Source organism: Solanum lycopersicum, chromosome 6 (assembly GCF_036512215.1).
Source record: "Solanum lycopersicum chromosome 6, SLM_r2.1".
Lineage (NCBI taxonomy): Eukaryota > Viridiplantae > Streptophyta > Magnoliopsida > Solanales > Solanaceae > Solanum > Solanum lycopersicum.
Window position 1 is genome coordinate 1,531,151 of NC_090805.1, and position 26,800 is coordinate 1,557,950.

Sequence of the window (26,800 nt, forward strand, 5' to 3'; positions counted from 1 at the left end):
TAAGTTAACTTGCTATTTATATAGTAAAAATTGTGATATTGTATGTAGACATCTCCAATTTGTTCAAAGAAACAAACACTCACAATGTCTGGATGGCTCAATGTAACAAATAAAGAAGGTAAACAATTTTGTGTAAAGGGAGGCTGTGGAGATTATACCAAAGGAGTACTCGATTGCATTCATCATGTCAAACGCGATTTTTGGTTCGCAAACAAGGCCACTGTTAAACATATCTACAATACCATCGATGTTGGTTGCAACACCTCACAAGGTCATTCTTTTTTGTTTAACGGATTAACTTTTGATACACTGATAATGTATATATAGAAAGTGAAGCAGTGTAACGTCTCTTGTTATAATTTTTTACTTATCCTAGTTCTTATAGATTATATTGATTTTCTTTTGTACTCGTTTTTTCTACTAATTCCTTCATGCACATTGCAGGTTTTAGTGGAACAAGTTTTTACCCACACTGAGGGTTCAAATCAGCATCAATATCTCGTTATATTACACATATATAGCCAAAATACAATAAAAGAACCAACAAGCATTACGTGACGACTGATTTCTCATATGTGAAGAGTCATTCATCCTTTCTTTTGTATGCATAGTACTCTTAATAATATTTCTCTCTTCTGTTTTTTCTTCCATTAAGGAGACCCTCGGCACGACGGTGCTTTACCAAAAGGCATATACACTCGCAATAATAAAATTACTTGTCATCATTTCCATTTTCAACAATAGAACATGATGAAAAACTAGTGTTTGATAATTTGTAAATCAATCCCAGAATTCAAAGATGTAAACTATATTTGTCAGACAAATTTGGGGAAAGGCGCATGTCAAACTGGCAAACAAAGTAGAATTACATTGCAGTTTCTCCCTTACTAGTCATCAAATAAATATTCACAAATTGAAAACAGCTGTTCCCTTAACAACCCTCATGAAGGGAGATTAAGAAGTAACTAAGTTCTTTCACGGAATTTATTCATTCACCCCAAGCACAATAAGACATTGCTGTTACAAAAGTCCCAGACATGCCTGGAGACAATTTTGCGCATCATCCCATTGCATATTTCTGAGTCCAGCTACGAGCAGTGGTTTCGTATTTGGCCCTGTCAGTCTTGTACATGTGAGCAATTTCAGGTACAAGAGGATCATCTGGGTTTGGGTCTGTCAACAGAGAGCAGATGGACAGCAGGACCTGCAAGCATATTGTTGGTTACACACCTTCACCCAAAGGCAACTCAAAACGGGAAAAAGACACAAAATTTGAGTAGAAGAAAAACTTTTTAAGATTTCTGAAGACAGAACTCTTGCACACAAGGACATCAGCTTTGGAAGGAGTATTTAAAAGTTGCATACTTGCAGTTGCAAGAAAAAAGGCAGTTAACCTCACTACACTTGAAATGGAACATTTCAAAACTACACTTGTCTAGAAAACAAGACAGCTGCATCAAAAAAATGAGAGTACGGAGACCTATGCTGATTAACTTAATTTTTCAATAGCAGAAGTCCAGATAAGTCTTCGCCATTGCACAAATTATAAGACTTAATCCTTGTAATGCCAAGGTAGTAGGAACACATGAGTCCACTTTGTTTTTTTGGACAATCAAGACAGTCTTTCTATCCACTGGCCTTCCTCTACTGCTAAATTCTACTACTAGTTGGCGTGCAATTAGAGACTTGTCAAGACAGAACAACTTGTACGAGAAAAACAAACAACAAAAGGATTACTATTATCAACATTGTGATTCACGTTATGGCACTATATCTCTCATTTTTGGCAGAATTTGACACTATATCTGATGGCTCTCTCACAACTAGGCATAGATTGAAATGTATTTCTAAGCAGGATAATCTGGCTTGACCCTAAGCCATGATTTTATTGGCCCCAAGCAGTATTTGCCAAAATGAAGAGTCAAGTTTGTAAAGGTGTCAAAAACCTTGATCAAATCAATGAGTATTCAATGATTGCTATGAACCACAGAACAGAATCATCCTTGAGAACTTACAGTATCAATTATGGACTTTGGATTTTTGTAAAAAGCAATTTAAGACTCAAAAACTATGTTAAATGGGGCAATGCAAAGAAAGATTAAGCTCCAAACCTTGGATATGGTTAATGCTGGACTCCACTGCTCCTTAAGAATATCCAGACAAATACTTCCATTGCTGTTGATGTTGGGATGGAAAACCTTAGTTCTGAAGGCAACCTGAAACAGCAAAAAGATCATTTGTAAAATCACCACCTCAGATTATTACAATGAAAAGAACTTTAATTACACAATTCATAGAAGTGCTCAAAAAAAGACAAGACAACACACTAAATATCCAGATACAGTTTAACTTGTACTAACAGCAAACTGATGCTAGCTCCTTCGTTGTTACAAAAATTAAAGAGACAAGTAAATACACGAACTGAAGGTCAGACCTACAAAAACAAAATATGTACTGCTTCTGCGAGAATGTTCTAAAAACTCATATTTGAGATGGATTTACTAAGGCTCCAACATATGAGCAAATGCAAGCAAAATGATCACTCTCCTCCTCAATAGAAAAAACAAAGTAGTGAACACGACATAAGTGAAGATTAGGGATATTCTGGAGTTGAAGTATACCTTTGGAGGCTTAAAAGGATAATCTGGAGGGAAATGAATTGAAACCAAAAATACACCTCCAGCATAAGGGCTATCGGTAGGCCCCATGATTGTTGCTTGCCAATGGAACATATCCTCTGCCACTGGACCTGTATAAAGCCAAATATGCTAGTGAATATGAGCATAAAGGTTTCTTTCAGGTGGTCACTGTAAATAGAAAAGTGAACATCTGGATTGCATTCCCTTATACATATTAACATTCCACAAAGGTTGCAATCACTGACAGCATAGCCACCATGACTTCCTTTCCATCTTAATAATTTTTGTTATTCACAGATGAACCGTAATGTCAATCAAACTTAGAATGAAGGAAAAGTGAAGCACAAAAAAGAATAACACACAAATTGAAGTACCGTTCTTCACATATTAATTGTCATCAATGACATCTTGTATTCTCCTAGCAAAGAGTGCGATAAAAAGAGTCGCTAGAGACTAGAGTGACCAAATAGTGCAAAATGATGTGTATTCGATTGGAATGCAGTCAATGCACAAATCAGATAACATAAATGACGTTATTTCACGGGCATTTTACCATGCCATACTGCTTGTTAAATCAAAGAGCAGATAGCTTCACCACCAACTAAGGTAATTATTTACTATATTTAACATATCTGCTATAAGTAACTCCGAGCCATTATCTGCAAAGAGAAGCTCGAAGAGTCAAACAAACACAAACACCCTAAAACAAGGACACTATCATCAATACATGAGTAGGGACCTATAGTTCCATTGGCTAAGAAAACATAATCCCAGAAAGCTAATAAATTAAATAATGGAATAAATAGTTCAGCTAAATTACCAGCACTGCATGATGTGGGGGGATCCTTCTGCAGATCCTTGAGCTCCTTCAATATCCTCTTCGACGCCATCAATTAGCCCCCCGTACCTTCAACTCCAAACCCTGATCTGATATTCAAATGGACACCTTTTACCACAAATTTCAAATTCCACAAAAGCAACAAAAAGAAAAGATGCAAAACACAACAACATAAAAATAAAAACACATACATCATGTGCAATTCTAAAGATATTAATATCACACCTATCACACCTGCTACTTTCAGCTCATCACAAATTCATAAAGACAAACACATTACATACAATTATTTTTACTATAATAAAAACCTCACTCAAAATTCACCAACTCCAAACCTTACAAGTAAATCTAATTGATTGTTCACAAAAGAAAAACATAGATCTGTTTAATTTTCTGAACAGAACCACACATACGAGTGGACAGCTATACTTCCTTCAGCTCATCACACAATTTTGTACATGTACAAAATAATAGTAAATATTACATACTATTAGCTTATCTAGCCCAGAATCCACTGACTCTAAATCCCGAATTTGCAGCTAAGGCGTAATCCAAAAACTAATTAATTGCTAATAACTAAAAAAAAAGATCTGCTTCATTCCTTAATAAAATCACACACTCCAGTAGGAAAGTATATACAACTACTGCTTTCAGCTCGTCACACAATTCTGTTTATGCAAAAATAATATTAAAAATTTGCAAATACAGTTAACTTTACTAGCTCTGAATCCACTTACTCTCAATCCCAAATTAGCAGCTAAGACGTACCCAAAAACAATTAATTGTTAATATAAAAAAACTAGATCTCCTTCATTCGTCAAATAAAATCATATATTCGAGTGGATATCCATATACAAATACTGCCTTCAGGTCGTGAAACAAAATTGTACACTTAAATGAATTTTAGAAAATTGCACATATAGTAAAATTTAGTAGCTCAGAATCAACTCACTCTAAATCACGGAATTAGCTATCAAAATCTGTTAAATAATTGTAACAAAGAAAATAAAAAAGCAAGATCTGCCTAACTCGAGCGGGTACATATAAACAAATACTTCCTTCAGCTCATAACACAATTTTGTATATGTAAAAATCAATATTAAAAAGTTGCACCTACAATTAACTTTACTAGCTCTTAATCCACTGACTCTACATCCCGAATTAGCCACTATGACGTATCCAAAAACTGATCAATTGTTAATAACACAAAACAACATATATCTGCTTAACAAAATCATACATGCTAGTGGAAATCCATATACAAATTTTTGCCTTTAGCTCATGACACAAAATTGTACATATAAAACTAATGTTTAAAAAATTGCACATATAGTAAAACTTAGTAGCTCAGAATCAACTCACTCTAAATCCTACAGTTAGATATCCAAAACTGTTCAAAAAAAAAAAAAGAAGCTAGATCTGCCTAATTCAAGTGGATAGATATATATAGATACTTCGTTCAGCTCATCAAACAATTTTGTATATGTAAAAATTAAAATTCACATACAATTAACTTTACTAGCTCTTAATCCCGAATTTGCAGCTAAACTAAAACTAATTAATTGCTAATAACCAAAAACTCTAGATCTACTTCGTTCCATGAATAAAACCATACATTCAAGTGGACATCCATAAACAAATTCTGCCTTCAGCTCGTGACACAATACTGTACATGTAAAACTACAACTAAAAACTGCACATCTAGTAAAATTGAGTAGCTCAGATTCAACTCACTCAAAATCCTGGAATTAGCTATCTAAACCTATTAAAAAAATTTCAAATAAGCTAGATCCGCCTAATTCAAGTGGATAAACATATACAAATACTTCCTTCAACTCATCACACAATTTTGTATATGTTAAAATTAGTAGTATAAAAAAAACTCCACATACAATTAACTTAACTAGCTTCTAATCCACCGTCTCTGATTCCCGAATTAGCAGCTAAAATTTATCCAAAAATTAATTAATTTTGCTAATAACAAAAAAAAAAAACTAGATCTGCTTCGTTCCTCAAATAAACCATACATTCAAGTTGATATCCATATACAAATTCTTCCTTCAGCTCATCATACAGTACTGTATATATAAAACTAATATTTAACAAATTGGTAAAAAATTTAGTCTCACTCAAAATCATGGAAGTAGCTATCCAAAACTCTCTCAAAAAAATTCAAAAAAACACTAGATCTGTGAATTTTGAAGTACCTGAAAGTGATGAAACTAGTGAAAGAGGTGGATTTGCTTGAGTTGAAATTGAAGGAGACGGAGATTGCAGAGGTTTTGAGCCAATAGCAGAGTAACAATACTTTAATTTTGAAAGAAATGGAAGAAGAGGAGATTAAAATGAGAAATTGGAGTGTTATAAAAGAAGTATTCAGTAGGGTCCAGCTTCTAGAATCCTCTTGTACAAGTCATAATTTTGGCGTAAGATCAACGCTAACTCCACCTTTTTATACGTTGCTCTATTGTTTTTTCCTATCCCATAAGTTTCGGTCGGTAATTATGATTTTTAATTTTAATTGTGTATAAATAATATTATTTTTATTCATATTTTATTGTTATAATTTTTATTTTTAGAGTTAAATTATAAAAATTTTGGTTAGTATTTTAAATCGTATTTTTTTATCATATTGATATGAAAAAAATTGTAATTTATAATACTTTTCTTATAGTTTTTGAATATCTAAATTTTTTGATGAAATTATCAAATTACTGATATCTAATTTAACTTTGAAATTAGTTAAGTTAATTTTTAAAAAGCGAGACGTAATAAATAAAAATAAATGAAACAAATATTTTATATAATATTAAATAAATAAACATATTTATCCTACATAACAATATCACCCATAAATAAAAAAAAATACCAATTATTGTGTTTGTTATTATGGAAGACAATGAACTAGTCCTCGATATCTAAAAATGATGTTTAATCTAAAATTTGTAAATTTAACTTTTGAAAACTAAGATCGCTAGTACCTATAATTAAGTTAGATGATTGTCAATTACCTAATTAATTATGTTCTAATCGTTATCTCCCTATATATATTTTTAAATTTTTTACAGAAATCACATAGTTTTAATATGAAATTACAATCTATCTCTCTTTAAATTATAATTACATTAATTCCTTAAAAAGTAACACAAACCGAATGCATTAATATGTAGCTCGAATACATTAAAGAGTATTACGGATATATCATAACATAAATTGAATACATAATATATAACTCGGATACATTATAAAATAAACTGAATACATAATATGTAACTCGAATACATTATTAAAAAAAAAAATTTAAAGGTTTTTAGAAAAATAAAAAAAATATAAGAGATATATTTCAGTAATTTTTCCTCTAAAAAAAATTTTAAAATCATACATTTGATAATAAACACGATCCAATAGTTGATTGTATCACACAATAAATCTAATGGATTAGTTATTGTTCATTCTATTAGTTAGTTACTAATTCATTAGTTAGTTGACTCGCTAGTGTTTAATTGATGATGAGCTTACATAGTTTGCTAAGACTCAATTCAAAGATATTTTATAAATTGAAACAATAAAATTAAGTGCGTCTAATGCTCATTATAAATATAACACAAAAAATAATGATTAAATTCATTTTTTCCCTCTTTTTTCTTAGCTCGAGTTTATAAATTGAGTTGTGGATTTTGTAAACTCATAATTTCTTATTAAGCTATAAAGTTATATTATATCTTAGTTAATCACCTATCTCCGATATTATTTTTTTTTTTACTTACTCAGTAGTATTATTTATTTTCCATTAGAAGGGACAAAAATGGAATCTTTAGTACTCCAACCACAAGGAAGAAAAAATAAAAACAGAGACCCTATTCTCTTTGGTGGAAATGGGAATCTTGTAGGACCCTATTTCCAAGTTATGGAGAAAAAGGTGGAGTCATCTGGTGGACATTGAGGAGATTTTTGTAGTCAATTAAAAAGTTTATAAATGTTATTTTAATTTATGATTGAAAATTAGTTTAAGAGAATATAGAAGTTAAATTTTTTTAAAAAAAGATTTATGATTGAAAATTAGTTTAAGAGAATATAGAAGTTAATTTTTTTAAAAAAAGATTCATGATATTACTCAAATTTATATAAGTGTGTATGTGATATCATTTTCTCATACAAAAATAATAAGAATAAATAAATCATATCCTCTCGAACTTGATAACAAAAATTATTTTAGCATTTTAATTAGATCACGTTTATTTACCCTCTTAATTTTATTTTACGTGAATTTAATGTCATCCGAAAGGATGTCTCGTCATAAAAAGAAAGAAAATAAAAATAGTCTTACTAGTATATATACTACTAGTAAATAGGCCTGCGCTTTGCGTGGCTATAACTTTCTTTTTAAAAATTTATTAGAATAGATTTTTTCTTGTGTTTTGATGTTATAGTATTTTTATATAATTTTTTTTTAAGAATATAGAGGTTATTCAATTCTAGTTTATCATTTTTTATTAAAAGAAAAGGCAAAATTATAAATTATAATACTATTTTTTCCTAATTTACATAATTTCATTTTACCATGGTTACATAGTATCTTTAATTAGAGTATCACATAAATATTTTTCTGAGTTTTCTTTTTTGCAAATTCCATTAGTATAACACTATCAACTACATTCAAAATATTAAATATTTTAAAAATATGTATATAACTAATATGTTTATCAAGAGCAAAGGTTCCGTAATAGCATGATATACCAATAAACAATATGTAGTCAGAATGTGTTTTAAAATTAATTTGCAATCTTTCAAAATCTAAATTTCATATGTAATATAGTTATGATTGTATTTTGTAACTGAAATTATGTATAAACAAAATATTAAGGAATCCTCGAAAAGGATAAAAGAGAAGTAAGAGATAATGAGAAAAAGTTCAAAAAAAAACACTTTGATGTGAAAGAATAAGAGTCTGGTTGGCTCAGCTTAAAAGCTGGTCATACTCACTTAAAAGCTGATTTTTCACTTATTTAACTGTTTGATAATACTCAAAATAACTTATTTTAAGTTAAAAAAAACTTATTTTAAGTCAAAAGTTAAAAGTTGGGGTAGGGGTGCTTTTTTTTTTTTAGCTTATAAGATGTTTTAAGTTGACCACATTTTTATATTTTTGCCCTTAATATTTTTATACAATCTCCAAATTACCCATATGACCCTAACATCTCTTTCTTCCATTTTTTCCTTTTCACGTTTGACATAGCAACTTCAACACTTTTATCCAAACGCATAACTGCTTATTTTAAAAATAAGTTTCAGCACTTTCAAAAGTATTTTTTTAAAGTTGTTTTTATTAAGCCCATCCAAACGGGCCCTAATTATCATTATGTATCATACAATTATAATTAATTTCCTACTTACCGCTGAGAATGTTTACCTTTATAAAATATAATGATTGACTTTTATTTAAATGATGAGTTTTATTTTACATTTGCTTTCCTTAGGCGGAGTTCTACTTCGTTTCTTACTCATGCGATCGACATTTTAATTTTTAAAATAATGTTATTTTTTTAGTTCTCAATATATAAATTAGTAATATGTAATATATATTTGGGATGTATATTATTTGTATGTTCAATATAACATGAAACATAAAAATGACAAATAAAATACATACAAACACTGAGAAAATAAATAAGTTGTATGTAATATATATTCTGGATGTATATTATTTGTATGTAAAAATGAATTTTTTTATCAAAATATAAAGAATGACTAATTTTAGGAAATTACTATTGTTTATTGAAGAATTGAAATATTAAGATATTATTATTTTTATTGAGTAGTGAAATATATTTAAATTTTTAAAAAATTACGAAGTACTCAACATCAAGGGGTAAATAAAAAGTTGAGTGGAAGAGTGAGGAGAGAAATAAAAAAAATTATAGAGACATGAAAATCATAAATTTTTATCTATTAAAATACCTCAGATAACTATGACATTGTGTGCAAGTTATATGTAAATTGTTGTCTTGACCAGACTTATATACATCGCAAAATAAATTATCTATATACACATCTTTATTTTTCATAATTTCTATTATTCTCTGTTATTTAAAAATATTTCTAAAATTCTTTTTTTTTCCTTTCAAATCCATTGTTCCAAATACATAAAGTTATATACGTTTTTCTTTCTATTTTTACTCCTTATTTCACTCCCTCAACCTTTCCTATTTTTACTCACTCTATCTCTTCCTATTTTCACTTCCTTAATCTTTATTTCCTTCATTTTTTACTTTTCAGATTTAATTCTCTCTATTTTCAGTAATATCTCTCTACATTTTTTTTCAAAACAACTCCAGTTTTTGCTTTACAATTTTTTTCAAAGAATTACCGATTTCTCCTCCATTTTCACCTTCAGAATATGCATAAGGGAAAGGTAAAAGATATGATGTATTCATATTGTTTTCTGCAAAAGAAATCAGTTTTAGGAGATCATCTTTTACACGTGAAACTACATTATGAAATGAAAAGAAGTAGTCTCTACCAAATGTATCATTTTATCATGTATCAAGTGTTGCTATGTATCTTCTACGGTTATTCAAATTTAGAAGAATATGTTTTCGTACACAATATCAAATTATATTCGTGATAAATTTATGAGCAAAGACATCGAGGAAGGACACATGCTCGAGCTTTAAATCAATTGTTTTACAAATTTTCAAAATCCCTCATTTTTGCGCATTAAATTAATGTATCAGCACATTAGATTAATGTATCTCACGCATCAGATTAATGTATCATGTATAAAATGTAATGTATCTTACTTAACGATTAATGTATTAGCGCTTATTTTAGTTATGATACATAAATTCAAATTTATACTAAATGTATCTGATACATAACAATTACCAAACAATAATGTATCGATCTAAAAAATTACTATAATGTATTTTTAAAAAAATTTGAAGTGTTGTAATTCTCAAATAAAATAACAGACACAAATAATAGTGTATCAAACACTATTTTTTTAGTTATGATACGTAAATTCAAATTAATACTAGATGTATCTTATGCATAACAATTACCAAACAATAATCTATCGATCTCAAACTTAAAATCTTATGGGTAACACTTACTTATTTAATATATCTAGTAAAAATATAATATCTATCAATTCAATTGAAAAAAATTTCATGATCTCAAACAAAAGAACATACATAAATAATAATACGTCATGCACTAATTGGTTAGTTATGATACGTAAATTTGAATTTATACTAAATGTATCTGTAACATAACAATTGCCAAATAATAATGTATTGATCTCAAACCTAAATTTTATGGGCAGCACTTTCTTATTTAGTGTACCAAGTAGAAATACAACACTTATCAATTTAAATTGAAAGGATCTTCATGATGTATCTTCTTGAAAATTTTGATAATTTTTAATCAAAATTGAAAAAATCTTCAATGAACTAGGAGAATAATTTTGAAATTCAAAATTTTCGTCAATTTTGAATCAAAATGGAAAGGATCTTCATTGACTGGAGAAAAATTTAAAATCTCAAATTTTTTGATAATCTTGAATCAAAAATCGAAAAGATATTCGATGAACTTGAAGATTTACAAAAGAAATCGTTTGTCCAACAACAATTCCATACAATCCTTCATAACTCATCTCGCTTATCAAAATTTCGACAAATTTTTTTATGAAACAGAGAGAACGATGAACAAGAAGAAGAAATTTAATTTTTTGATTTTTTTGAATTGTTACACTATATGATTTTGAATTCTTGATAATAATTTTGAATGAAATAACGTAATTTGTGGAATCTTAATTTAATTTTCAATTAATCTCCTTAATTAGTGAAACAAATGGATACTATGAGATTTTAAATTGATTTTACAGCTTTTTTTTCCTTAATAAATGCAACAGATTGATACATAATGTCTCAATAATAATGTATCCGAATCCTTAATTATGTATCTGAAATGTCTAAAAAATATGAAATTTATGTAATTATAAAAATAATAGGGATAGAAGATAATTTAGGTTTTACACTATGATATTTATGTAAGTTATACTACATTATATGCAAGTTGTTTGTCTTGAAATATATATAATTTTAAAAACTCAAAACATCCATTACAATACGAAAATAGTTATAATATTCAACTTAAAACAAAAAATATTTTTATAACTTAATTAATGGTTATTAGTGAAAGTTCGATTTCCACTTTTTAACGAGTCAAGTTTAGGTATGAATTGAATCGGCCCACCAATCTTTACTGACGCATGCTCAGACGTAAGGCCCATAAGTCGGCCCAATCAAATCATCCACCTATAAATATATACACGCTAGGGTTTCTTTACAATTTCGTGTTTCTGAAGCCGCCGCCTAACAATCCCAAAGAGAATCAGCGATGGGTCGAAGTAAGTTTTTCTCTCGCAAATTTATGTTGATTTTCATCTTCCTTTACAGTTTTAGCTCAATTACAGTCCCTATTTGCAGCGAAATGATACATTCGATTTATCGATGTTTGGTCTAGTAGATGTAGATGTAGAGCACAATGAATTGTAGGATTTTTTTGTAAAGAAGTTGGGGGAGGGGATCATAAAGGTGGTAAATGAATCGAATCCTTGCCAAGTTTAGTTACGAAGATTCCCCAATATTAGTATTCATATAGAGACTAGAGATAGTAAGAATGTATTGACGGAGCTATGCTCATTTGAGTTTATAGTTGATGGAGTTTTATGATGTTGCTTCAGTTCCTGTCATTTGAGACCAAGCCACTCGACTTCTAGTCCTGCAAGTGATAAAATTGGGTAGCTTATTCATGATGATAAAATTTGTGGGAGTTAGTTTTAATTTGTGGGAGCTACATGTTGTTGCTACAGTTCGTGTCTTTTGATACTGATTGCTGTTCTACAAGTTTTAAAATTGGTAGCTTAAGGATATAAACTTTGCCCGTTAGTTTTATGATGTTGCTACGGTATGTGTCTTTTTGCTTTGGTCCTAGAAATGATAAATTGGTAGTTCAAAGATAGGACATTTGCCCTGTTTTCTTTTTCTTGCAAAGCGAACTTTTTTCTGCAACCATATTGAAAAACAGCTGAGTTATCATCGTAGTAGAGGAAAAACGTGTAAGAGAACAGTTTTTCATATGGTTTTTAAATGTAACTTGTGAGATTTTTTCGATGAATCAATGCAAATGGTTAAGTTGATGATAAAAAATGTATCTTAAGATGCACCAAGTCTTTCTGTGTATGGGCATACACAAGTATGACAAGGCTCACCACCTTTTTATTATTCTTTGTTAGTGAAAGTACAATTTAGTTGTTCTGCACTGTATTATTGATATTACTTTCTTTCAGGACCTGCAAGGTGTTACCGCCAGATTAAGAACAAGCCTTATCCAAAATCACGGTTTTGCCGTGGTGTCCCAGATCCAAAGATCAGGATCTATGATGTGGGTATGAAGAAAAAGGGAGTTGATGAATTTCCTTTCTGTGTGCACTTGGTCAGTTGGGAGAAGGAGAATGTTTCAAGTGAGGCACTTGAAGCTGCTCGTATTGCTTGCAACAAGTACATGACCAAGTCTGCAGGAAAGGATGCTTTCCACCTCAGGGTTAGGGTCCATCCCTTCCATGTTTTGCGAATTAACAAGATGTTGTCATGTGCTGGGGCTGATAGGCTCCAAACTGGTATGAGAGGAGCTTTCGGTAAGCCACAGGGAGTCTGTGCCCGTGTTGCTATTGGTCAGGTTCTTCTCTCGGTTCGGTGCAAAGATGGCAATGCTAACCATGCTCAAGAGGCTCTTCGCCGTGCTAAGTTTAAGTTTCCTGGCCGACAAAAGATTATTGTCAGCAGAAAGTGGTATGACTTCGATCTACCTAATCACCTTTAATTTTTATGTCCTGCATTTGTTTGTGGAATTAATTATTTCCCATACTAACTTATGGTTGGTTATGAAGGACTGGCTTGTCATTGTGCTATTTGTTTTTCATGACGATTGTACAGTTCTGTAGGATTTAACATTCTACGGGTTTTGAAAGTCCTGGGTTGGTTTAGTAGCGCTCATTCTAGACAGATCACACAAGCTTTTGATGTTTCAATGTCTTAGTTATTTGTGTCCCCTGTACCATCGTTTGGTCTCTTTTTCTAACATAGTCAAGGGGAGTATAATGTCTGGTCCAATACTTTTGAAGCCTCTTTTAATGTTAATACACTTCACATTTTTATTCGCAGCCTTACTAGAACAGTATCTGTGCTAGTCCTTGTACCACTGTATCTTTGAGTGCTAATGTGCTTACTTTTTAACTGCAGGGGGTTCACTAAGTTCAGCCGTACCGATTATCTGAAATACAAATCCGAGAATCGTATTGTCCCAGACGGTGTGAACGCCAAGGTTTGTTTCACTAGTGATCTGTTTATATTATTACAAGCTGCATTGTGATAGAATTTTATATCAGATCTTTTTGCCTATGTATTCAATGTAATATTAGTGCTTTTACTTGTGCTTTTGCAGCTTCTTGGCTGCCATGGACGACTTGCTGCACGTCAACCTGGAAGAGCTTTTCTAGAAGCTGCAAATTGAAGTTGCAGAATTTACAAATCTGTACCTTTAGCTTTCTACTTCCGCTGAATGAAATTTTGTGTCTTGATCTTCTATCTAGTTCTGAACCATTATATAAGTTGTTACCGCTCTGAACGTTTACCTTTTCAGAGTATAATTATTGGCTTTTATTTTAATGATGATAAGTTTTATTTTACATTTTGCTGTCCTTGGACGTTCTACGTCGTGTCTTACTCATGCGAGCTGCATCTTAATTTTCTTGATCATTGGGTTTTTGGTCAGTATTGGTTTCTGTTATGATTTTCGCTTGATCATGAGGATACAATATTCCCTACATTTTTGCTCGGTTAAAGCTCATTGTATGAGACTTGCTTAGTGTAGTTTACCTCTTCAATTTGCGGGCTATTATATTTAAAGAGTAGTCCTATATATACACACATGAATTATGAAAGATAGTAACCGAGAACTTCCTTGTCAACAACAAAAACCATATCTATTTCAATTACATTGCAGATGCAGTTCTATCCATCCTACATTGGTCAAGCAACGTAATTTGGAAGACCCATCGACCTTAACGCATGCATTGGTTCATTGCTGAGGTGAAGTACAAGTGCAGCAATTTTAGTTTCTTGGCAGACTTATGTAGGTTGCAACTTTTGATAACTACAAGGATGTAGTTTGAGTTTTAGGTATAAATGAGGGGTGTTTTAGCTATTTAGATCGTCTTAGGTCACGATACCTGTTTAAATTCTAGTAGAGATGAAAAATGCTAGGGTGGGACAGGTACTGTTGTAAGATAACATATACCAGTGAAATATTGAAGATGTGTTTGAATTGACTCAATCAACACTTCATTGATCAATATAAATAGTGAGGGAGCGAGTGTGCTGAAAAAACTTGACAAACCACATGATCTTGAATGGTTCCGCTCAGGAACCAAACTATTTCAGACAACCATATAGACCGATTACTCACATAAAACGTGTTGAGAACGTTAGAAGCCCAGTCAAGAAGTTCTATTGAAGGACTGAACAGGCAACCAAAATGCCAATGATTCTTAATAGTATTTTGAAGGACACATTTAGAGGGGGAGCATTCATCATGGCAACTTGAAGATCGTTGATATAACTTCATAGAAGAATTCCGAACACAGAACAAATATGCTCTTCCAAAAATAACAAGCTAAGTTGCTTCAGAGCATAGTAAAGCAAAGTAAAAATGGTGCAACAGAACTGTAGTTGCATTTCTTCAACTGTCAAGAGTTACTAAGGCAAGTTGCCTAATTAGCTATTGGCAAATGAGATTTACTGCCAAATATTTTAACATGTCTTTGCAAAATCTTCACAAAACTTTGGTATGCTTACCCACAACAAAAGGGTTTGATTTCTCACATGTCTACAGAATGATGCTTCTCTACTTTCTTCTAGTACTGCGTCTCGTAGCTGAAGTCACTACTACAGAGACCTCTTCTTTAGCTATTGTTGGAACTTCTGGTTTGTTGCTACTTTTCTTTTTTTTCTTTGTTTCACTCTTTGGTGTTTCTTCTGCTTCACTTTCTTCTTTTTCTGCCTCGGATTTATCCACTTCACTTGAACATTGGGATGCTCGAACAATGTAGACCTATAAACATTATAAATAAGAATACCTGAATTAACAGCAACAACAACATACCTAGTGTATCCAACGAGTGGGGCTAGGAAGGGTAGAGTGTATGGAGACCTTACCCCTACCTCGCAAAGATAGAGAGATTGTTCCCAATAGAGCCTAGGTTCAGTAAGGATACTTGAAATAAGTACATGAAATCACTTAGAAAAGAAGAACTATTGAAGGAACGGGTAGTCTGGACTGGCAAAGAAGGGATTGAAGCTGTTTGTCTACAGATTTGCAATAACATCACAAACGAGACAAGCTTATGCGTTGACATTGAGATCTTTCATAAGATCATATGATAAGTCAGCTTATTCAACGGATTAGAGTGTTGTATATCGAAATCCAACCTTAAATTTTGTGGGCTCGACCAACTCAAATACTAGAGCATCCCCATCATCCAGCTTATGATCAAGTGCAAAAGCTCTCCATCCTCCACTTAGTCCAGTTCTTTTGCCGATAAAGAGAGCTTCATACTCTAAACCTTCTTCATCCACTAGCAGAACATCTACAGTAGATTTGGGAAGATGGTCTTGACAAAATCTAGTAGGAAGTCCCTGATATCATTGCGCAAGATAGGCCATAATGAGTGTAGCATAAAAAAGGTAACGAACACTCAAATTTAAGCTAAGCTGACAAGTAAGCACTCTTAACTTTGACAGTGCACATCTAGATACCTCAATTTGGTCTCAACTAACAACTTAACACTCCAACTCGTCCACACTGTGTCTTGTGGACATTCAATGCTAACGTGACACATAAATTTCGGAGGTAGTTGATGATCATTTTGTAAGTTGGAGCGTTCAATTAACATAGTGGAGATGAGTTGAGATGTCAACATGTGCATACTCAAAGTTAAGAGACTTTTTTTTGTTGCTTCTTTCATTCTTCCTTAGCTCTAGTAGCTGAAGTCTATGGCAACTTACCAACCAGAAACAACTGTAGACATGGGATCGAACCATAGTCTTGATAAAAAATGGCTTATCCGACTGCAGATTACTCTGGAGCTTTTCCGCACACTTTAAAGCTAGTACCTTCTCTTCATATGAAGCAACTTTCACTTCTTCCAATGGTCTTGCTAGATAACTGCCAATCCAAAGCAATTATTCCAGAGTTCGGACAGAAGCAAATGGTATCAAAAATTCAAATTAAACCATCTCACCTTGCCCATGAAGAGCTGAATTTTGATCTCTTCCGTAAAGATGGAAGCTCTATATCAATCTGCGGTGATATAGATAAGTAACTAAGTGAAGAAATGAAAAACTGATAACCAGACGAAAAAACTTACAAACAGTGGATATAGCAAGAGATTTCACCAAAAATATTTATCAAGACTGTGTGTGAAGAGTTGTTTGCATCATGGAGTGCTTTATAAACTCTGTGTTTTCGCTAGATCTTATATTCTTCCTGCTTGTTAATTAGTAAGTAGGATCAGTAAGGTCAGTCTAGCTCTTTGCTTATACTCTTCTCTTTGAGGTTCGCTTTTATTTATTAATATATTATCAAACCTATGAAGATTTCATAATATTTCTCTTTATTCTGAAGCAACTGTCATCCATGAGGTGGTGTCCAGTATGTACTATGTACTGAAAGAAAAGCATGAAGTCTTACTTCATCACGGTATGTTGGAACAGGATTCCTTGCCCGTGCAGACCTTCTTGGCTCCGACAGGTACACATCTTTTGCTTTTTGTCTAACTCGGCGTAGCTATGCATGACAAGAAAACAATATCAGCTCATGCATGCTTACATAAGAACCGCATTATTTATTTATAGGAATGAAATGATCATAACATGTCACCTCAGTTTTATAGTCGGACTTCTTCTCAGACTTTGTAATATCAGAAAGGTTTTTAGATATATTCAAAATCCCCAGATCCTAAAAAGAAAAAAAAGAAGGGAACATAGTAAGAGATAGAGAAAGCAATCTTATAATTCCTACAAAATGTCATTAGCAGGTTATTGCTTCATTGTGAACTCTGCAACATATTTCTTTTACTACTATTAGAGGCCTGGATATGTTTTATACAACCAAAACGTAGATTTTTATTCATACATACAACTTTTCTCCAAAAGAATTTTCATCGTAACACTTATCCTCCATAATTGTTTTCAAAAACTTGAGAAGTACTAAATCCAAATGCCACCTAATGTTAGTACTTGTAGATTGTTCACGTGCAAGCCTTCAATCACTTAATTTTTCTTTCAAAGAAGCATCCAAAAGCTATGTTGTTCGGCTCTTCAAAAATGTCGATTGGTGCTTGTTGGATCCTCCAAAAGTAGTGCATTTTTAGAAGATCCAACATGAATGCAACAACGATTTTGATTAGTCTAAAAGTACCAGCAAAAGAACTAAAAGATGTTGTGCTTTAACGAAGTTAACTACCTCAAATCGTTTCTTATTGTCCAGAACCCTTTGCCTACGGAGCTCCTCGTAACTGTTGGTTTTGTCATTTGCCATTGACTACAATACTCAAAAGACCTTCTTGATCTGGAAAAGAAAAGGATGTGTATTGTAATGCACTTCAGAGCTAAAATGTGAAGCAAACACCAAATGTTCTTTCACCTGCTAATTGCATAGAGATAACCATTCATAGGAAAACAGTTGTCACCAATTTGAAGATAAGTTAGTGTAATGTTTAAAACTTCTACTATTTACAAAGACAATAACATATATCCAGAGTAATCTCACAAGTGGGGTATGGGGAGGGTCGAGTGTATGCAAATCTTGCTCTATCTCGTTGAGATAGTGACGTTGTTTCCAATAGAAATACAGAAAGGTCAAATATCTAAGCATCTAACTACAACTACTACAACAACTAATCCTCAGCTACAAACTAATTGGGGTCGACTCTATGAATCTTTGTTTCATTTGAACACATTTCACTCTTCTAGACTTCTACTTCACACAAAGAAACCAATCGATCAATTATGCCTCATTTCCAAAATTCTTGGGGTTTGAACACATCATAAGTGACTTCTAGTATTATTTTAGATATCAACTCTTTCATTATAACTTTTCTCGTGACATGTTTAAAAACATTTTGGTGCATTCTATGCACTTTTAGTTTAAAAATCACAAAATTCAAGAGTCATATTTACACAACAAGTCAAAACCAGACAAACAAATTGAAACGAAAGGAGTAGTTCCGTAACAATCAAAGGCTTTCAACTTTGAAAGACCAATAATGTTATAATAGCATGAAGAAAAAACCTAGTAGCTATCAGCATTCACTGCATAAAAGTACCAATATTTGGAACAAGAAATCCAACCCCCTCATCAAAGTATGCAACATTCCCAAGATTAGAGTAAGGATTTATGTTATAGATACTCATCAGATTACTAAATTAATACTTAAATCAAAAGATTTACATATAATTAGCTAAAAAATGATTATCAGTACAATGATAAAGACAGGAGAGAAATTAAAGAACAGCAAAAAAAAAAAAAGTACATAAAACAAGAAAAACAAAAATAGCCAAACCCAATTTATAAAAATAAAGTTTTTAGAGCAAAAATAATCAAACCTGAGGTGAAAATGCAGATGAAATTTGAGAGTTTTTTTTTTTTTTTTTGAAATTTGAAAGGTAGAGAAGAGTTGAGAGGGAAAACAGTATGTGCGCCTCTTCAGCTTTGGGTTTTGTGCCCACATACATAAGGGTTTCTATTTATGGAAGTAAAATATACGCTTGTACGCGAATTAAATTATTTTTCAATCGTAATATAAAATTTTATCATAAGGTAATTCTTGAATATTTCTTACTTAAATCTCGTGTACCAAATGACCCCCAAGTGTCATGTATTAGTTGAACTATAGTTTGTTCCAATAACCCGAGCTATGGTTTGTTCAAATTTTGCGAAAGTTGTTGCTTTGAGATATTTTGGTAAGTTAATGATACGAAATATGTCACCTCTTTTAATTCTACGTATTAGTCTCAAGTGGAACAAGACTAATGCTTTTAAACTTATTAAGACGTTTTTTCGTACATATTTTAAGTGGTTAACTTATTTATATAATGAGCGCTTAAAAATATATATAGAAACTTTTAAACTTTTGAGTAATAAATATTTAATTGAAAAACATTGTATCACGTGTTTAAATATCTTAATTGAAATAGATCATAATTCTTTTAACTAAATAAATGATTAATTTTAGAGTTTGGTTAATGTAAGAAATTATGTTATGGATCCCAAATACAAAACTTGTTGCAGTGCATCTACTTAATAACCCAAAAACTATAAATCTAAATTAAACTTTGTTATGCTTAAAAATTCTCATTATTTTGAAATAATAGTTGGAGACTCAAATAATAGATATGCAAGCATTATAATATTGTTGAAACTTGTGTGCATAGTAATATTTGTTTGGCCCTGGTAACATTCAATATTCAGTATCCTAATTTGGGGTCATATTGAAGTGATCTAATAAAATTAAAATATAAACTTACAAATTAAGATTTAAGAGAAATCTTTGTGCAAATATTTAGACTTGTAAAGGTATCTACTACTCGGATAACCGTAGTAATTCTAGAGCTAATACATGCAACAAACCCAGACTTCTGGAAGGGATGCATTTATTAGATAAAAGGTCGATGCGGTGGTTGAGTTGAACAAGGATCGATTACCCTTGCCAACTCTTAATCAAGCCAAGAAAACACATGATAATTTAATAAAAATTGTTCATTGTGCAATCACAATGGGACTTCAACAGCAAGTCAATGAAATGTATTACAAATTATTTTCAAAACTCTATTTCTGAATAAGATTTAGGATGCACAAGACAATCAAAAGACCCCAACAGAGAATTTAGTTGTTATTTATAGGGCGCCATACAAGTAAATTATCTTCAAAATAACAAGTTCCAAAAAAAAAAATGCAACAATGGCAGCTTATTTCCTGTTGAAAACTGCAAAATGGAATAGAGATGTATCCAACAGACTGATGAAGAAACAGTTTTAGTATCTGTGTTCTAACTTCTCCTTTTCCAGGAAGTTCTGCACATACCTGCATGCACAAAGAATGCGGTTAGTGATCATTACGCGTACTGTCATCAACAAATCCAACCTCAAGAGCCAGATATACACACACACAAACACAGGTTGTGTTAATTATAACGACGACTGTTATATGCATTTTCAGGCACCTAAACTTGTCAAAAAAATTCATTGCATCTTGTAATTGATGAGGTTGAAACACAGCCAACTATCCAAACTAAAAAGAGATCCTCCCGAAAGCCCTAATCGAGAGAAAGGACGTCTTTCTATTTGGGAATTTGAAATGTTTGACAACACTCCAGCAATTATATATATTATTATGCAACTTATCTTTTCAAACTTACCATTATTTATTGTTTTCTTCCATAATGCTTGTATAATCCACAAGGCAAACTAAATATGTAGGTTTTGTAACCAGTCAAGTATCATAAAATGGCATAGATGTTTGAACTAAAGAATCTAAATTTTAGAAGCCCAAACATGATGAAGGTGTCAGCAATCAGCTCCTTTAAACAGGTCAAGTTTGCAAATAGCTAGAAGACAAACTAAAAAAGAGTTTATTGCATACTGAAACCTCAAACACCAGCTTACATGACATAAATCAATTTATGAGCGTTAACAAGAAAGTAATCCCTCTGTCTATTTTTACTTGTCCAGTATTGATTTGTCACATCCCTTGGGAGCAATAAATAGAAGACAATTTTACTATATCACCCACTGAATATAATAAATCCAATGCATTGGGAAATGACTATAGGTAATAACAAGGGTGAAAATTAGGAACAAAGTGATAAACTTCTTGATTTCAAATCTGTAAAAGTGGATATATTCTTTTTGATGACAAAGTAAAAGTGGATATCTAATTTTAGTATAGCGAACAAATAAAAGTGGACGGAGGAAGTAATTCTTCCATCCACCTTTACTTGTCCACTACACTAAAAGTAGTTGTCCAACGATACTTGTCCCGTTTGAAAACCAAGAGATAACTTACCCTTTTGTGTCTATTTTACTCTTGCTATCAAATACTTATTCAATACCTAATATGTTTCCCAAAGCATTAAATTGTTCAATATTCTACGTGTAATAGTAACAATACCCCTACTATTTATTGTTTCTTAAGGTGTGCCAAGTCAAGAGTGGACAGCCATTGATGGACAGGGGAGTAAAAATCAACATGACTAATATTTAGGAATTTTGAAAATACTGTAAATTAGGTTTAGGGTCCAACTCACATCCAAAAGCCAGCTCAAAGGGAGGAAGATTACCCTATTTTAATGCCATCGATTAGATTTCATTTATGAGCTACTACATACTATTAGAAAAATCACTCCATTTGAAATTTTTAGAGTTGGAGTTAAAGGATGGAATTGCGTTGGTTATAATTATTGCTGATAATATTTGGTTGTGTGAATGTAATTTCCTTTAAAAAGAAAAACTGAACTACAAATAGGCTTATTTTTTTATTTAAACAAATTACAGTAGATTTGAAAAAGAAAAATATAATGAAAGTGAGAAAAGTGATGAGAGACTTTTGGATGTCCTTAAATTCTTAGAAATCTTCATGGCCACACTTATTTTCAAATGAAGTGAGAAAAGCAAACTTTAAAGAGTAAAAAGAACTTCAGGACATAACAAGTTTTCTTGAATTAGACAGATTACCCAAGGATCCTTCGATCGTTGGCAATTACTATATCTCCAACTTTAGCAGCATAGGCATAGTTCCATGATTATGAAGATTGAAGAGTGCACACAAGGCAACCAATATAATACCAATGCAATAACATCTATCAAATCCTAATTTGATACTATTGTATGTTATTAGGATTCTTGATCCATAAATCACCTATATTCACCTCACTAGGCTCTACTTATGTCAAAGTCCCAAAACAACCAATCAACCACGCCTAAACATTAATTTAGATCGGGTCAGCTATATGAATGTCCCCGAAGAATCTACTGTTTCAGCTTCAAACAGTCAAACTCAACGGATAAGGGTCCATCCCACCTTTTACCAATTGACCATGAGCAATACATCACCCATATTAACCATTACGCTCTATTTAGGAGAATATCATATATCAAAACAATCACAAGCACACCTCAATACTAAATTAGTTTGGGTAAGCTATATAAATCCCCTACATCAATTCTTTCACTACCGAGGAATCATATGCTTCAGCTTCCAAATTTGACGGATAGTAAGCCACCAACCATTTCCAATTGCACCAAAAGCCTTGTATCCATAAATCCCCTATATCCATTTCCGCTCTAAGGAGGTCAGATATAAAGGAAAAAACATTACAATTGACTAATCTTCATTACTTAATTAGCTTGAATTGGTTATACAAAGTCTCTATATCCATTTCTCTATCCGGGTCCTAGCCCAAAAGAGAAAAATCCCCAATGTCGATTTCTCTACTCGATAATACGCCTCTTACTTTGCCAATTGAACCAAAACCATGTAACTTTAAATCCCCCATGTCCATTTCACTATAATCAGGTCAAAGATCAAGAAAAAACAATCAATTAACCAAGCCTCAATATTAAATTAGCTCCGATTGGTTGTACAATATCTCTATATCCATTTCTCAGTTCCGGTTTTATACCAAGAAAATGAATGCCCTATATCAATTTCTCTAGTCAATAATATACCTCCTATCTTTTCCAATTGAACCAAGGCATTGTACCATATATGCTCCATATCTATTTCGCTCTAATGAAGTCAAGAGATTGATTTAAAAAAACAATTAATTAACCACACCTCAATATTAAATTAGTTCAAATTGGTTATACAAATTCTCTATATCCATTTCTCTATTTTGGTCATAGCCTAAAAGAGCGAAATCCTCTATATCAATCTCTATACTCAACAATATGCCTCCTAGCTTTGCCAATTGAACCATGTACCCTTAAATCCCCTATATCCATTTCCACTCTAATCAGGACAGATCTTGAGCAAGAAAACAATCAATTCACTATGCCTCAATACTTAATTAGCTCGAATCAGTTACACAAATTCTATATATCCATTTCTCTGTTCAGTTTCTAGCCCAAAAGAGTGGAATCCCCTATTGCAACAAAGCCCTGCACCCATATATACCCTATACATATCTCGCTCTAACCAGGTCTGATCTCGAGAAAAATTAACCAATTACCTACACCTCGACACTAAATTAGTTACAGTAAGTTACATAGATCCCCCCAAAGTCCATTTTTTTACTACTGAGGAATCCATATTTCAGCTTACAAATTTGATGGATAAATACCTCATACCTTTGCCAATTGAACCAAATCCCAATACCCCATAAATTCCCTATACACATTTCACTCAAATCAGGTCAGATATCGAGAAAAAACAATCAATTAACCAATTTGTATAGCTATATCCATTTCTCGATTCAGGTCCTATCCCAAAAGAACAAAATTCCATATTGTACAAATATACTGTACCCAAAAATCCCCTATGCTCATTTTGCTCTAATACGATTATAAATCGAGAAAAAAACAATCAATTAACAAAGCTTCAACCCAAATCAGCTTAAATCGGCTACACAAATCCTTTCCATCCATTTCTCTCCATACAGGTCCTAGACCAAAGGGAAAAACAAGTGAATTACGTGAAAAAACAACAGCGAAAACACAATTAACAGTACTTACGAGTAGGTTCCGACGAGTGGACCAAGCAAGAGGGTAGCGCTGATCCAATTTTCAGACACTTTGTGATGGATCTTACCAGGAAGATCCTTCCATAAACCAGGCATAATTTTCTGTTGAAATGGAGATATAGCGTATACAACAGCCTTCAGCTTCACCGGTTGCTTCCCCATCTTCCTTCACAGCGAATAGTGATTTGCTTCGATCCTGAACAAATCTAGGGTTTGTTGATTTGAGATTTGGAGAAGAAAATGGAATTGGTATGTTGGTAAAGAGTAATTTGGTTGAAAAATGGTTTGGGCTTCTGGGCTTGCCTTCTCCATCTTGAATAATGGGCTGCAAATACTTTTTAGAGATAATTGTATATATAATAGCAAACTTATAATCTAAAATAAATGAAGTAGCTATTGTTTGATTTAATTGTGTCTTATAGTAAACGTTTTCCTATATAACTAACCTGCAAGTAATATGACGACAACCTTCACTAAGTTGAACAAAAGAGCGACAGTTAGGACACCTCTACCATTTTTCATCCTTAGCAAGCTTATCAAAAGCGACGTCGTTTTCATCTCTAAATGCTCCACTCACCTCGCATTGAATCCAGCATGCCATGGAATTTTGCACTGGAAGAAAAATAATCTCTTGCAATTTGGGCACTTTGATTTCGTTGCAACGTCACCGCACTCATCCAAAATTAAAGCAGAGCAGTTGTGTCAACCTAAAACAGAGTACTTACACAACTTTTTAGACTATTTATCAAACAGATCGGAATCCCAAATATTCTAGCAACCAATAGGGTCCAAAAGTTGGTTACAATTCGGAAACGGACAAGGAATTTTTACTACACTGTCAACAAGCTTGACAGAAATGTATGTTGTTATACAGTCGATGTAGAACAGATGAACACAGAGATTTTGGTTCTTAAATTCTGTACTAGGTAACAACATAGTCTCCATACAAATTTTGCAGCATAATGGTGAAATTCACTTAAGTATACATTACAAACATTTTACTTCGATTCAATTGTATACAAATGCAAATTTTATACAAATATTGCAGCGAAAAAGGCCAGCAAATTATACAATTGCAGTGGAATACAATTTTCTCTCGCTTTATACAACAGAGGTGTATAAATTGTGTTTCTGTTTTTTGTATAACGCGAAAGAAAACATATATCTTTTTCCTATATACTTATAATTATACAATAAACATTTTACTTCGATTCAATTGTATACAAATCAAATTTCAGCGAAATAGGCCAATGAATTATACAATTTGCAGTGAAATAAGTCAGCGAATTATACAGTTGCAACAAATTATACAATTTAGGCCAGCAAATTATACATGTATATGTATAACGATGCCAACGATTTATACAATATAGGCCAGAGAATCATACAATTGTATATGTATAGCAAATTATACAGTTATATGTTTTGCTATGGAGCGCAATTATGCAAAGTTTGCTATAACATACAGATATGATTTTTTTATTTGCTATATGTGAAAGTTACCCTACTTTTTAAGGGAAACTTTTACATATAGTCACTTAAAAAATAATTAATTATTCTTCATGTTATAGTTTAATAATTACAATTTGTAGCTACATGCTATATGGAGGAGAGATGCGAGCGAGACTGGGAGAGAGAGGATAGAGGCGAGGGTGAGATGGGAAAGAGTGGGATAAAGGTGAATTGTATATGTATACTGGTTAGATAATTATATATTATACATATGTATTTGTATATCTGGCAGGAGAGATTGGGAGAGGGAGAAGAGAGGCGAGCGAAACTGGGAGAGGAAGGAGAGAGGCTAGCGAAATCTCGAGAGAGTAGAGAGGCGAGCGAGAGAGGGTAGAGAGTGGGAGAAAGATGAATTGTGTATATATATAATTGTATAATTATACATATGTATTTGTATATGGCAAGCGAGATTGGGAGAGGAAGGAGAGAGGCGAGCGAGATTGAGAGAGGCGAGTGAGAGAGGGAAGAGAGTGGGAGAGAATTGAATTGTATATGTATATAGGTTAAAAATAATTGTATATAATACATATGTATTTGTATATCGTGGTGAATTATACATATATAAACCTGACTAATTATACAAACTCGAATTCAACCCATGTAATTAATGTATAATGTTAGTCGCGAGTGGTAATTATAGCAAACTATAGCTATGATGAGTAATTAAATAGTATAAAATTGCTTAGCTGCGTAATTTTTCTTACTTTTAATATTTAGCCATCGTTGTTATTGAAAAATGATTAATTTTTGAAAAAATGTATATATAATAGCAAACTATTAATTCAAATTAAATCATATAAACATAGTTTGATTTAATCGTACCTCATAGCAAATTGTTGCTTGCTCGTCACTCTCGTTCTCGCTGGCAGTCTAGTTCGCCTCTCACGCTTTTATACAAACACAAGTGTATAAAATGTGTTTGTATTTTTTATAAAGCGAGAGAAAATTGTA

The 26,800-nt window shown here is 32.2% G+C and overlaps 4 protein-coding genes across 7 annotated transcripts; 1 reads left to right on the plus strand and 3 right to left on the minus strand.

Annotated features, from left to right (window-relative positions):
* Positions 1–792: 792 nt before the first annotated feature.
* Positions 793–5,817, minus strand: LOC101249087 (ubiquitin-conjugating enzyme E2-17 kDa). 3 transcript variants are annotated; one of them, XM_019214130.3, is made up of 5 exons: positions 5,685–5,817; positions 3,460–3,585; positions 2,622–2,749; positions 2,112–2,216; positions 793–1,204 (listed from the first exon to the last, which is right to left on the minus strand). In XM_019214130.3, exons 2-5 carry the CDS (start codon positions 3,527–3,529, stop codon positions 1,061–1,063), a joined length of 447 nt encoding a protein of 148 aa, XP_019069675.1. In that variant the 5' UTR covers positions 3,530–3,585; positions 5,685–5,817; the 3' UTR covers positions 793–1,060. The 3 variants fall into 3 exon arrangements, with proteins under 3 accessions (XP_019069675.1, NP_001294913.1, NP_001294911.1); NM_001307984.1 differs by having other exon boundaries at positions 3,460–3,561; positions 5,685–5,813; NM_001307982.1 differs by having other exon boundaries at positions 3,460–3,566; positions 5,685–5,813.
* Positions 5,818–11,827: 6,010 nt separating this feature from the next.
* Positions 11,828–14,227, plus strand: ACI29 (60S ribosomal protein L10). The gene is made up of 4 exons (NM_001247822.3): positions 11,828–11,887; positions 12,830–13,331; positions 13,782–13,863; positions 13,984–14,227. Exons 1-4 carry the CDS (start codon positions 11,878–11,880, stop codon positions 14,050–14,052), a joined length of 663 nt encoding a protein of 220 aa, NP_001234751.1. The 5' UTR covers positions 11,828–11,877; the 3' UTR covers positions 14,053–14,227.
* Positions 14,228–15,130: 903 nt separating this feature from the next.
* LOC101249925 (putative B3 domain-containing protein At5g58280) lies at positions 15,131–19,403 on the minus strand. Of its 2 annotated transcripts, none has more exons than XM_004240385.4 (8): positions 19,206–19,403; positions 18,064–18,168; positions 17,479–17,556; positions 17,290–17,385; positions 16,841–16,899; positions 16,605–16,764; positions 16,029–16,235; positions 15,131–15,651 (listed from the first exon to the last, which is right to left on the minus strand). In XM_004240385.4, the coding sequence occupies exons 2-8, from the start codon at positions 18,136–18,138 to the stop codon at positions 15,445–15,447; spliced, it is 882 nt and encodes a 293-aa protein (XP_004240433.1). In that variant the 5' UTR covers positions 18,139–18,168; positions 19,206–19,403; the 3' UTR covers positions 15,131–15,444. The 2 variants fall into 2 exon arrangements, with proteins under 2 accessions (XP_004240433.1, XP_019069951.1); XM_019214406.3 differs by having other exon boundaries at positions 15,251–15,651; positions 18,064–18,243; positions 19,206–19,320.
* Positions 19,404–20,343: 940 nt separating this feature from the next.
* LOC101250221 (cytochrome b-c1 complex subunit 8-like) lies at positions 20,344–24,611 on the minus strand. Its single transcript, XM_004240386.5, has 2 exons — positions 24,330–24,611; positions 20,344–20,682 (listed from the first exon to the last, which is right to left on the minus strand). The coding sequence occupies exons 1-2, from the start codon at positions 24,497–24,499 to the stop codon at positions 20,634–20,636; spliced, it is 219 nt and encodes a 72-aa protein (XP_004240434.1). The 5' UTR covers positions 24,500–24,611; the 3' UTR covers positions 20,344–20,633.
* Between the last annotated feature and the right edge of the window lie 2,189 nt (positions 24,612–26,800).